A 14,446-nucleotide genomic window follows, 5' to 3' on the forward strand; every position below is an offset into this window, starting at 1 on the left:
ATTCTATAGATAGCATAGACTGTCTTCGCTTGACTTTGTATTAGCGGTATAAAATTTCAATGTCAGACGTAAGAATTAAAGCGCTCAATGGAGACTCTTTGCAATATTTTCCACGAACATTTTGCACAGATTTTGACGAAACTTCGCATAAGAATGTTCTGTAATGTTATTCATTGTGAGGTAAATTGAATTAGAAATCGACCCGACACTGCATTACTTAGAACCAGAGAAGCTATATATAAATGTACAATTTGTAAAATGTTCAATGGAACTTTGAGAGGAAAACTATAAGCATTCTCTCTAATTTAATGGTGGCTACTTCTGAATGATTATAAATGTATGTTGTTATCATAACCGGTTACAAAAATTGATGACCACATGGCAGATGGTCTTTCATGACCAAATGTGTTATTCTTGTTACAGAAAGTTGTTCATTATTATTATTATTATTATTATTATTCCAAGAAAGCGTACGCAAATATATTTAATGAACATAAAACTTGAAATCAATGGTGTGTTAAGACTTTAGTTATGAGGCGTTTTAGTTATGAAGCGTTTAAATGTATATACTTATTTTTCAAAGCCCATAGCGAATGGTACCTGCTGACTCATGAAACTTCAAACATCATGACAAATGGAAAAAGAGAGATCCGTTTACACGTGCTTAAAGGAGACCAGAAACCAATGGAAATATAGAATAATAATAAAAGTACTATAGCAGAAAACCTTATTCTGAAGTATCATCTGCGACCGTAATGCCAATATTTATATATTGGCTTATCTTCTAGGAGCTGAATTTCCGTGACCTCGTATGCAAAATTTCCGCGCCTATTCGGTTACTTTCGGGATGTGACGTCATAGTAGCGACTCCAGCAGCCCAAGTGGAAGTTGCCAGAGTAAAAGACAAGACCATTTTGCGTTGCTTACGGGTGTATTAGAACATTAAGAAAAGCCTGTGGACATTTTTTTTTCTTTTCCGAAAGACAAAGGCATAATGAAAGAATGGGTGCATTATTACAAACAAGTCGATTTCAAAGCAACACCATACAGCACTATGTGCTCGTTACATTTCTCAAAGGAATGTTACGAGAGGGATCATGAAAAAATAGCAGCTCAAAGATACGCAAATGCTAGGCCTAGACTAAAAGTTGGCGCTGTTCCAGACACACCTTTGTACATTTTAAATCCTGGGAAACGTGTGAGATACGAAAATAGGCAGAAGGACAAGTAAGTGACCACAAAATGCAACAATCAATCCACATATCTTTTATCTAAAACAGCAGTGCTAAAAACAAATCTGATAGCCCGACACCCTGGGCCCCTTCTGGTTTTAGTACCGGCCCATCCTGTATTCAAAGTGAGGTGCCCGTCAGGCTTGTCGAAACAAAAATTGTTTGCCTGAGGAAACTTTGATCGCGCTGGTGAAATGAGTAAATGTATTTTCAAGATGTTGACATACATGCCTTAACACGGGACAATCTAAATCAAATCACCATTGTCCTAGGTGAAATTTAGATTTGATTTTAATCAAATGGAAGCTTTGCTAAAAATAAGATTCTAAACCTGTCGTGTTTCGAGAAAACACAATTTTCAGTACTCTTATAACAATTAAAAATTAAAAAAAAAAATGCATTATATACATGTAGTATGCATAAACAGTAATCTGTAGTAATTGGAACTGATATAAAACTATTCCTTGGGCAGTTTAAAAAGCAGCGATTAAAAAATAAGAGGTCAAAGTTTCACATTAACTGTCTGACAATAGAACCGCGGGGGGGGGGGGGACTATTGACCCCCCTCCCCTTGCCCCAATGTGCGACCGCCCATTTAACGTGCCTTTTCTCCCTGTGATACGCCTTATTATTACCCCATGACAAGCCCCTTTTGCATATTCTGGTCAGTTCTGGCTAAATTGCAAAATAGCTCAAGTTTTGATTTAAGTACGCAAACAATAAAGCCAGTGTGACTAATGAACATAATCCTTATCCTTGCATTGATCTTGTGAAAAGGACTGCCCTTCGGACATACTTCAAAAGAAACCATGTTCGACAGTGTGTGTATGTGTAAGCACCAGCAATTGATTACCAAATAAACCATGCCTATTTTGTTGTTACTTACGATGCCATGGACTTCTTTTTAACAGTTCAAATCTGTAGTCACAAGTTACCGTACATGTGGCAACTGTTTTTCTAAAGTTTTATGCCCCACCTTATTTCCTAATGTTTAAGTCTTAATGCATGTAACACTGTTTGCTGAATAAAATATTTATTCAGAATTAGTTCTTTAGGGCCACATATACTGCATGGTATATTTTGTTTTATTCCTTGTAATTTAATCATGGTAATTAAACTTTTCATATACGGTAGAGGAATGTCAGGTGTTAACTGGCCGAGTTTCTTTGGCGGAAATGGAGATGCGATTTTGCTTGCAGAGAAAATTTCAAAGTGATCATTCATTTAAGTTAATTGGTGACAATTTTATTCTTTTAATTTTTTTTTAATACTATAGTACTGTTGTAGTTGTTTAAAAAATCTGAAATTTACTTGAATAATGTTTAATCTTCACGTTCTATTTACTGAAGAAGAAAAAAAGAAAAAAAACTGTTGTATGATATTAATTATTTCGTCCAGTGCCGGTTTAGACGTGTGTGCGTGTGATTTGAATTTTTAACGTAGCTTTAACAATTTTTCAGTCATATCGCTACGATGTCTGCAGTGTGGCAGTTTTGACTGTGGATTGCATACGTTATATTTAAAAATGGTTTGGGGTTGGGTTTTTATCTTCTGACAAATGAAAATTGACAGACATAATGTAATAATCGGGACTTCGCTGAGCAAAATTGAGAGATATTACGAGATCGGGAGGTAGATGAGGAAATACCCCCAAAATAGGGAGGTTTTTCTCCCGGATTGAGAGTTGACAGGTATGAACTGTCTGGGCTTGTGGAATTTCATTCAGGAATTTAGTTTATTTAAGTCACCTGCCCGGGACCTGTGCCTTACAAATTTCTTTTAGCACTTACCAGTACAGTACATAAACTATTATATCAGACTGTAGATTTAACTTTTGAATGTGCAACCCAAATGTGGTCTCCTGTCTACCTCGCTCGCCAATGTTTATGTTTGTATTCGAGGACTGGCTAGTATAGCGTCACGGTACCACGTGATCTGTTGTCTCATCAAAACTCGGAAAAACTCGGCAATTTACGGAATCGTGGTATCTTCCACGCAATATAATCACTACCCGCCTACGATATTTAATTTATAAACATTGCAGTCGAATTAAAATCTATAGAGAATTACATACGCAAAAGGAAAATTTTGATTTCTAGTCTCCTTTAAATAATCTTAAATCCTTCTTGACCTAGACAACACGGACACTACGCATTAAGTTTCAAAAGTGTAAGCCTAAGGCTTTCATGAGATACGTTGGTATAACCCTGCAGGGGTGAAGATCCCAGGACAATCAAGCAGAACTGCCGTCTGTGTCATAATTTGCCTTAACATTTTTTCTGTAATAAGAATTAAAATATCTTTCGAGAGAAAATAATATTTTTATAATGTTACATACATTTTAAAGGCAAATTTCTGAAATTGCAATTAACCCGAAATCAGCCGGTAGGATAGAGCCTTTAAGGAAAGAATATCTCCTAACATGACAGCAGTTTTAACATCACGATTGCATTGACCCGTGGAGAACGCATTTAAAATTCTTCAATCAACTTTAACGTAATAAAGAAGGTATGAAATTTGTAAAGGTTGAGTTAAAAGTAATCTGTTTTTGCGTTAGTGAAGCCATTTACGTAATACGTAATAGCTGCAGCACCAAATATTATTGGCTAAGCCGTTTTAAACCAAATATTGTCGGTTTGTGACAGAGTAATAAATGTTAATTTTTGGAGGTTTTGGGGGTTTTTTGTTTGTCTTTTGTAAAAAATTTGGTTCGTGTGTGTGTTTGGGGGTGGGTGGTTTGATGTGTGCGCGTTTCTAAACCTAACGACAATGTTCCAGAAACTTCTACAAAAATGTTATGCCACTTGGAAGATGTATACACATGAACGAAAGTTCGCTGTCTAATTCTGTAAAATTTGTATTCAATTGTGTTTTTTTTTTACGAGTGACACTCTATGGTGTACAACAAAAGTCAAAACTACTGGTACCGTTACAACTGTATCCATTTATCGTTACAATGTTATATTGTAAAATAATACATGGAACTTAGAAAATTCGAAACAAAGTGAATTTAAATTTCAAAAGCAAAGTTTTTAAAAATATTTTAGAGAAATTCTTATCCAGAACACGAGTCTCCAATTTGCTGTTACGACTCTATGGTATTAAAAAAGGTAATGAAGCTTTGCAAAATTCAACATACAAATGCCGAAATTTCCTTTGCACTTTCCGTTAGTGGAATTTAACAGAATCCTTTCAGAAAGTCAAATTTTATTATATATTTTCATTTCCAATATTGTCAATGCAATCATCGACTCCTGGCAATGAAAAAGAGTCTGTTTTGGTCCCACTATTTATTTTGCTATAGTTACTGTAAGGTTTATGAGAAGTAACGTGCATTTCCTACAGCTGAAGATATGACAAACAAAATGCATACACTAAACCTGAATGACATAACATGTAACATGCCTGCCCTACAGCTGAATGATGTCAAGTAACACGCATGCACAACATCTGAATAGCATGACAAGTACTGTGCATACCCAACAGCTGAATGACATAACATGTAATTTGCCTACTCAACAAATGAATGATATAATGATTAATATGCAAAACCTACCGCTGAATAACATGGCAAGTAATATGGATGCCCCACAACTGAATTATATAACAATTTGCACAACGTAGAGCTGAATGACATGATTAGCAATATGCGTGGTCTGCAGCTGAATGATATAATAGGTAATATTCATCCTCTTCAGCTGAAAGATATGAGAACGTTCTTATGTAGCTAGAAAGTCGTGGTCAAAACAATACCTTGTAAGCTGTATCATATGTGTGAAGAAGGGTATATTGACTGTACTGCTCTACCAGACACTGCAGGCGGAAAGCTATCGTCAGCGCTACTCTGTGATCTAGCTTCTCTTCCAAAAGGAGCTTGACCAAGGCTACAAAAAGGCAATTGCAATACTTAACTTTGTAATCATAACTAATTTTGGCTTAATGGATTTCATACCCAAAATATTTGTAGCCACGAGACTCGTACATAGTTTTCACTCCCTTGAAAACGCCCCTGACTCTAAAGTAGCCTACCATACTACTAACGCCATATTTTCTCCAAATAGCGGAGAACTTGCCTCTGGATTATGACTTGGAAACTATCGAAATTTCTGCATTTTAAGCCGAATCATGTTTACTAGAAATGAAAATACAAATGTACAAATAAAGTTTAAATATGTCCCTGTGTCGTCCTTACCCGAACTAGGGTCATATAATTTTAGGGCGATGAAGGGAGGAAATAGTCTAAAAGGAAAGCAACGGGAATATGTTTCACAATAACAGAACTCTCGTTTAACACATTAACTCCTGGAGGTTCTTGTCGTTTTCGCCTGAAATTCGAGTAGGAAACACATTTTGAAAGCCATGTCTGAAATAATCCTAATAAATCAACTTCCAGGTACTTTTCCAATAACATAATGCCTAATTGTGTTAGAAACGTCGTTTTTCATTGGCTATTTGGCTCGCGCATGAGCAGAAGTGTAAACGTTGGATATTTTTTTTAAATGTTATTTTTTTTGTTTAACTGACCCATTATTTTCGTATCGAGACAACTCTTTATTCCAAATGCCCATCTTATCCTACTTTTTGCAAAGGTTCATCTGTCATGTACAGTTCATATCGGTCTGCCTTAGATCTGAGACCAAAAAGTATAAAATCCGGACACAAAATCGGATTCCGACCACAGGCGAATTTTGGGTGGAAAAAGATCGGGTCCAAAAACTGAGGTTTTTTCTTCGGTATTTTGTAGTGCAACTTGAACTTCCAGATTATTTGGTATCATTGTAGAGCTACATCTATCTACCTTTCTATAATACCACCCACTTTAGTGTATCTTACATGACCTTGACGCTACAGAGCTCGGCAGTAGGCTACTACCTCCTGCCACGTAAACTCGTCACCAGGGGTTAATGTGTTAAATTGCATATCAGGAATGGTTGTTACAAAAGGGATGATTGATATATATATATATATATATATATATATATATATATATATATATATATATATATATATATATATATATATATATATATATATAGTCAAATGTTACTACAGTCATTTATTCTCTAGCTAATAATAATTGCCAAGAGTGAATTCAATATAGGGTGAGACTAAAAGACTAAATCGTCAAATAGCTTACCTTCTAAGTCAAAAGCTTCGGATAAAAGCTGACTGATGAATGTTCCGAAAGATCCATAAAACAAGGGCAAGCTGGACTGACTGTAAAACAACGGTGGTTTTAATACTGCATTGGGTAATTCTGAAAATAAAAAACAGACATGGAACTATTTCTCTCTTTTACCAGCAACATAAATACGCATTTCATATATGTCTCTGTTTTCACTTTATTTATTCAAACAAATATTATTATTTATTTTTAAAAAATTGGCTGCACATGTTTCAAGAAAATTAAAGCATTGATTCAGTCGATAATTGCAGTCTGATTGCATGTTTTATATATTGTGCACAGGAATGGAGTGGAATGGCAGGCTATGTATATGACTAGAATGGGCAGCATTAATCTTTCAGATTTCTCGGGGCTCTTAGGCCAGCTACTTTTATGACAATTCTCAATATGAATATATATACAATATAATCTTTTCTTCAGGTATTTTCAAAAATAGTTGAAAAAACAATTTCTTTAAATTAAGACGTAAAAGACCACACTCGTTCACAAAATATGTCAAGTATTCTAATATTCACTCTCATTCACAAAATATGTCAAGTATGCTAATATTCACTCTCATTCACAAAATATGTCAAGAATGGTAATATTCACTCTCATTCACAAAATATGTCAAGTATGCTAATATTCACGCTCATTCACAAAATATGTAAAGTATGCTAATATTCACTCTCATTCACAAAATATGTCAAGTATGGTAATATTCACGCTCATTCACAAAATATGTCAAGTATGGTATATTTCTGAAACTACTTGGTAAAAATTCAATATAATACGAACTCAGAGGTAAATCTTGTATGCATGCTGGGCCTTATTGGAATCCAGTTATAATTATTTATTAAATACACTTTTCTAACGGCAATACAAATTTAAATAAACAAGCCCACTATTCGTTTCTTTCTCTCCAGGTACGAAATTAAAAATGCTTTCTCCTGATTATCGTTGTTTGTCTGTTGATTATCGTATATAGTCTGTCTGTTGTGTGTACAGACCCAATATCTAGTCTGTCTATTGTATAGACAGAACCCAGTATCTAGTATGTCTATTGTATAGACAGAACCTAATATCTAGTCTGTCTCTTGTACAGACAGAACCCAGTATCTAGTCTGTCTATTGTACAAACAGAACCCAGTATCTAGTCTGTCTATTGTACAGACAGAACCCAGTATCTAGTCTGTCTATTGTACAGACAGAACCCAGTATCTAGTCTGTCTATTATATAGACAGAACCCAGTATACAATCTAGCTGTGGTAGAAATGGAACGCAATATCCACACTGTCTGTTTATAAAGAAAACCAAATTATGTTACTAAAATAAAGATAACCAAATAAGAAAATACTTACCAATAAATTCCTCAGATACTTTGACAAGTCTTTGTATTCGTACATTCAGTGGTTCCCATTGATTTTTCCGGAAGTACTGCCGATATTTGAAAGTAATGAGTCTATGAAAATTGTCGAAAAAGTTTTGATTGACTGTTATATTTTCTAATATGGAGAAATTGTATATATCAACAACATATCTCATATTAAAACCCGTGAAGGTCTTTAACAGATGTTCAGTTTGAAACAGGGGTACCCAGTACATTGACCGTATGACCTCAGTCAAAGAGGTTATTACTTCAGAAAATAAAATCCTAGTCGACTCAAGCACTATCATAGATGGTGCCTTGTCGAAAGAATATGGAATAAATTTTGACATAAAATTTACGCAAAATAAATTAAGGTTGGTACCATCAACCCTTAAAAACTCGTCATCCTCCCAGTTACATTCCTTATAACGTGGAATCCGCTCTGGTAAAATTGTATAGATATCACTTTTTAATAAAACAGTGATAATGATGTATCGCTTGATGGCCAGGGGTGAAAACCCAAGTAGAACATTCTGAAGTTCCGATGAAAGTTCCGCATGACAAACTTTAAAGGTGTCGTTCACGGAAGTTCCAAGAAGTGAGATGAAGAACCTGCTCCAGGATATCCTGTAATTGTATTGGTCTGACAAGTCTTTAATGGACATTTGTTGGTCACAGTTGGCCATTTTGTTGGACAGATTTGCAGAATCTTCTGTATAAAACACCTGCAAAAAGGAAATCGGTCTGGATATTTTTAACCATTTATGTTTTGTATTAATATATATTTGTCAAACGTAAGAAATGATGAATATACTGTAGATAAACATAAATATCTTCTTTTTCTGTTGACAGTAGTTCTTAGTCAACAAATTTATTACATTGCTATATGCACTGCCAGAGATTTTGTTGGAAACATTACTTTATACACAGCCAGAGATTTTGTTGGAAACATTACTCTATACACCGCGAGGGTTTTTGTAGGAAGTATTACACTATACACTGCAAGGGTTTTCGTAAGAAATATTACACTATACACCGCAAGGGTTTTCGTAGGAAACATTACTCTATACACCGCAAGGGTTTTCGTAGGAAACATTACTCTATACACCGCGAGGGTTTTTGTAGGAAATATTACACTATACAACGCAAGGGTTTTCGTAAGAAATATTACACTATACACCGCAAGGGTTTTCGTAAGAAATATTACACTATACACCGCAAGGGTTTTCGTAGGAAACATTACTCTATACACCGCGAGGGTTTTCGTAGGAAACATTACTCTATACACCGCGAGGGTTATCGTAGGAAATATTACACTATACACCGCAAGGGTTTTAGTAAGAAATATTACTCTATACACCGCGACTGTTTCTCCTATGAAAGATTACTTTTGTACACTGCGAGAGTTTTGTAGGATACATTCCATGAAATTATTAAATGAATCGCTCTTTCGAACGATACATCCTTCTCAAGACACGTACAACATTCGTACACACGTAAATTTGAAACAAATCAAACAAATAGATACATTTTTCTAAGACTGCCTGATTCAATCTGACTTTTTATTAAATTGTGGTACACATTGTCTTCGATAATATAAAGCTTCCACTGTTCGACTGTTTTATATTGACCACCTACATGTTAAGGAAAAAAGAGTTTGTGACCATTTTGTTCTTACCCTGTGTATGTATATTTCCAACTGGTAGATGTCGTCGATCATTTGTGTAAAACTTGAGCTTCGCTTCATTGTTTCGTTCAGACTAAGGACTGTGGCGACAAAGTCTATAAGATATCTTTTGTACTCCAGTAACACCTACATAATTCAGGAATTGTAAACACCATAAGTGCATGGCAGTATAATAATGAAATTAGTTTCAAAAACTATATTTTTTAATAATAATAATAATAATAATAATAATAATAATGATAATAATGTGATAATAAAAATATCATGTTCAAAAATATATTTTTTCTCTCGACAGCAACGGGAAAGAGAGTCAAAGACGACTCTCAAAACCTTGCAAAAGTCAATACAAGTTCCTTTTCATGAACCATTCATAATTTAGTATCGTTAGTATCACTATTCCGTGTAAATATAGCTAAGTGCGACACATTATCACTTTCTTGCCGAATTATGGTAGCCATGTTAAGTTTTAAGTCTGCGCTAACATTCCCTACGCTTAATTGTAATTAAAATCTAAACTTATCCACCCTATTAAATGAAATAAAATGCACTATTTAAAGCAGTATGTCTTCCTCCAATTAAGCAAGTATATAATGCAAAGATTCCGTGTAGCATTTGATGCTTCGTAAATATTATATGAGATTGATCAGTTAGGTGTAACCGCCATTGGCCAAGTGAACTAGTGCCTTGGGCAAGACAGATCAGCTTTGAAGCGAATAAACTAGGTTGGAGGCCAAAGGTCGGAGATACATTTCGTATGTATGCCTTGATTATAAATCTAGTTCTAGTTAAAGAAAATTAAATAGAAGAACACTTTTTTTTAAAGCTCTTATAGACCAGTCTAAACGTAGGGAAGATTCGCACAGAAATTTAAAATAACGTGTGAAAAGATGGATTACCTCATTGTGAACCTCATCCCCGTAATAGTAATCTCTTGGCTGCAGGAAACGATAGTTGTAGAAGTTTTCCGTATTGTACAAGTATTTTACTGTGTCTTTGGTAAATCTGTTCAGGAGCTACAATTAATGACAAAATTTCATATTATTATATGTATGTATGTATGTATGTATGTATGTATGTATGTATGTATGTATGTATGTATGTAGGTTGGTAGGTAGGCATCTATGAATAGTGTTTTAACGTCAGCACCAAACTGGCTATATAGTACCATAATTTCAAAGTGCAAACTGATTGTTTCGTATGAGACAACTGTTCTAAATGATTGATGCGAAACAGTAATTGATCCAAATGTTTCGGTCGGCACTGCGAAGTGGACAGATATAAAAATGCGGGTAATTTCCACGATATAGTTACATAAATAACAAAAAATATTGGACCATACAAGAAAAAAAGGTATTTCTTACCATTATGTTGTTGCCTTTAACGATTACTTTAAAGAAGGGCGAGACACCATACAGCATGGTTGCAGAGGCCAAAATATCTGTTATGTTGTTGGTTCTTGCTGAAGACGCGTATGGAAAATCGAATCCACCCAGAAAGTCCACCAGTGCTGAAACTCTCATGAAAAGGAATAGAATGGCGATTAAGCACACATTGTCGCACGAGCAGAGCCGATATGGCGTGTTGTTGTTGTTGGAGCAAAACCTTTTTGGATTTGTTTATCAATCAAACACGACAAAGAAATGTATTAGGCTAGGCGAAAAGCTCCCAAGTTATTTGCAAACATTATTTTGTTGAGATAAGTAGTCTTTCTAGATATAGCTATCCACAGTCAATAGCGGGCTCTAATTCACTTTTGACACTGTGTGAAAATAGCTTCAAGTTAAATTCTGTTATATTTGACATTTGTAACATTTGGAAATCGTTTCAAGTTAATATTCTTATCTTTGTATGAAATTTTAGAAATGTTGCGAGAGGAGAAGAGCTAATACCAGGTTTTTTTCTTTCTGTGTTGTTTTTTTGTTTTTTGTCATAGTAACGGCGTTTCAAGCACCATTTGGGACCGCTCCGGTGGCTTAGTGGTTACAGCTTCCGTCTTCTATGAGGGAAGTCGCGGGTTCGAACCCCGGCCGAATCATACTAAAGACTTATAAAAATTGTACAAGCAGCTGCCATGCTAGGCGCTCAACATTAAGAGGTTAGTGTTACAACTGGTCGGCCTGGTGTCAGGATAATGTGACATTATGCTACATATCTGCGGCATGGTGTCCCAGTACTAGACATCACTATAAACTGCCACTCTGCAGACATCGTAGAGATATGACTGGATAATTGTTAAAACTACGTTAAAAATCCAAATCACACACACACACACACACACTTCAAAGCAAGCCAGTTCAAGCTAGCATTTAGTCTTGTATGCAAGACTTTGGTCAATTAACATCACCATCTCTCTCTCTCTCTCTCTCTCTCTCTCTCTCTCTCTCTCTCTCTCTCTCTTTGAGAATATATCTAATAGCTGTTCGGCGAGTATCCAGCTGTTTGGTGTCTGAGATTATAGCATAAATCACCCCTTGTCATAAATAACTGATTGTATCAAGGCCGTATACAACATATCTGCCAATAAATAAAATGAGAGTTGGCCCTGTAGTCTTTAATGTTTTCGAACACAAAGAACTAGACTTATGATAAAACCCCAAATTCAATACTTGGAATATATCTAGTACATTGAAAATTAGCATGCTAGTAGAAGAAGCAAAGTTTAAAATATTCCGACTTGATTCTGATTATATTTATTGTTACTGAATATCAAGCTATCCATATACTGAGCTTGAGAAAGTAAAAGTTCAAAAAGTGTCGAGAAAACGGGACCAGAAAGTTTGATTTGAACGAATACACTCGAACACTCCTGAATGCTATACATTATACACAGAAGTTTGTAAAATGAAACTATCCTGATTATAATTAACAATCGATGCTACTTAGACAAAGTTTACCTTACTCCATGATGATTTGGTTACCGCTGAATATCTACCTTGTTCCGTGCTTCCATCAGTCTTCTCCGCGTGATCCATGCAAGTCTGGTACACCGTTTTGCAGGCCTTAGTGTGTGGAGTATCCTCTGCGTGTACAGCAGATGAAAGCATGTCTGAATAGCCAAAGGAAAACAACATATCAAAGTACAAGAAGTCATTAAAGATAAATGGAGACAAAGAACCGTGATGGAAACTATTTAGAATGATATGCGCATTGCCAACCTTTGTTTTAGATTTAACAATTTACTGACATCGTAGAAAGTGCAAATATATTTCACCTTGCAAATATATTTCGATACACATTGCGTTTTGTCTATTTCTAAAAACCTGTTTCAATGTTACGAGTTCTTTAGCCTTCACTTATATATACTAGTTGACAAAATTTTGAACACGACCCCTGTGAATTCCTCTTATATCCTTTCTGTTTTCCATTACGAGACTGTCTGTAATGTGTGGCTGTTAAAAGCAGTAGCAAGATTTCAATAAAAAGTTTTAAAATGTTCTTTTCCACTATTTAAACTTTTAGTCCTTATTAATTAATAATCCCCACGTATGTATGTGGTAAACAGAGGATCTCTAATCGATAATGATTTAATACTGAATTTATGAAACGAGTTGAATAATGTCCAGCTTTGGCGTTCCTTGGCTAGCAGAAGCTGGACATTATTCAACGAGTTTCAAAAATTTAATATTAAATTATTATCTATTTGAGATTCTTTTGATCACAGTTTTTATTTTCTTGGAAATTATTTAGATAGAAAGAAGAATGAATAATTTCATTCATGCTGACAGACGATGCAACTTTCATTTGGTGTTAATAAAATATAGTCAAAAACAAAGTTGAACTAGTAAAAGTAGATTGTACCTTTTTACAAACTATAAATCAAAGAATAAGCGTCCATCCGAATAAACAGAACACTTTATTACGAAAAAATCATTTTTCAAAACAGAATGATCAATGCGTGTGATGTGATATCACATTGTTTGATACGGTACACAGTAGGCCTTAGAGTACATGTTTACCCTAAAATGTCACTTTCACAACTAACGTTACATTGTTGCGATTTTCATGTGAAATAGGATTACTGGATGCAGAAATTCACATATTTACTGTAATGTATTTTTGACCGGATATTTGAATTATTTAATTAAGAACAATATAATGTGCAGAAGACGTAAAGAAATTTCTTTTTGAGTCGGATTTGCATCACATATTTACTGCATAAATAAGCTGTTGTTGGATAAGTTCTGTCAGTTGGGATACCGGTTTATGACTATATTCTTCTATTAACAGAGATGAGTTTATTTACTTCCGTTGAGTTAACATTTAAACCACGCTTGTATGTAGGGTGGATGCTTTGTTACAAATATACCCACCCCCTCCACCCAATACCTCAAGTTCGCTATCAAATGAGCAATACTCTTAGTTTTACTTCTTGTTGTTTTTCTTGTCTTGGAGTTTAAAGCCATTTTTCTTATGATGATATTGTTATACATGACATAACAAGCCGACGTGTGGATAAATTGTCCATATTCAGACAGCCTAGATAATGTTTCCTCAATTTCCTTTCGCGAGTCGACTTAAAAAATGGCCGCCAAAATGTTCATTGAAAACAAAATATTCCAGAAGGCGGGGTTAAAAAGGTTTTCCACGACCACAGCCAATCAGTAAAGAGATTACTACACAATAATTTCATGGGCTTATTTAGACCAACCAATATCACATAAAGTGATATGTTCGCATTTTATAATATCAAAAATATTAAACTACACACACTATAGGCAAAGTGTACCGACTATATGATAAATGCCTGTTATGTTATTCTGGTCTTATCTGGATCGATAACAAACTTGAGGGATACACTATTATAAGCGAGATTTATTGAGTGGAAGACAGGACTTCAGATTGCAACGAAAGCCATCAGTGATTTGTGTATAATTGATATTCTTGCAGTTTGACTTTATCAGCTATGTCTGTTTGACCTACATGCGCATTTGTAGTACACGTAGAGCTTGAAAAGAAACTAAACCTAATATAAAGACCGGTACTTTAGAAATTA

General features: G+C 34.9%; 1 protein-coding gene across 2 annotated transcripts in view; it reads right to left on the reverse strand.

Annotated features, from left to right (window-relative positions):
* The window catches only part of LOC149803219 (endothelin-converting enzyme 2-like), a 61,550-nt gene that overhangs the window by 9,052 nt on the left and 38,052 nt on the right, over nt 1-14,446 (reverse strand). Inside the window, exons 4-10 of one of the 2 annotated variants that reach the window (XM_089952848.1) lie at nt 12,386-12,499; nt 10,815-10,960; nt 10,350-10,466; nt 9,445-9,579; nt 7,759-8,491; nt 6,370-6,489; nt 4,986-5,116 (exon numbers count right to left, since the gene is read on the reverse strand). In XM_089952848.1, the coding sequence (XP_089808974.1) occupies nt 4,986-5,116; nt 6,370-6,489; nt 7,759-8,491; nt 9,445-9,579; nt 10,350-10,466; nt 10,815-10,960; nt 12,386-12,499 (1,496 nt within the window). Of the gene's footprint in view, nt 1-4,985; nt 5,117-6,369; nt 6,490-7,758; nt 8,492-9,444; nt 9,580-10,349; nt 10,467-10,814; nt 10,967-12,385; nt 12,500-14,446 lie in introns of both variants that reach the window. The other variant, XM_089952847.1, reaches the window with a different exon arrangement.

Source organism: Sinohyriopsis cumingii, chromosome 3, assembly GCF_028554795.1.
Source record: "Sinohyriopsis cumingii isolate HCF-2022 chromosome 3, ASM2855479v2, whole genome shotgun sequence".
NCBI classification, from domain to species: Eukaryota; Metazoa; Mollusca; class Bivalvia; order Unionida; family Unionidae; genus Sinohyriopsis; species Sinohyriopsis cumingii.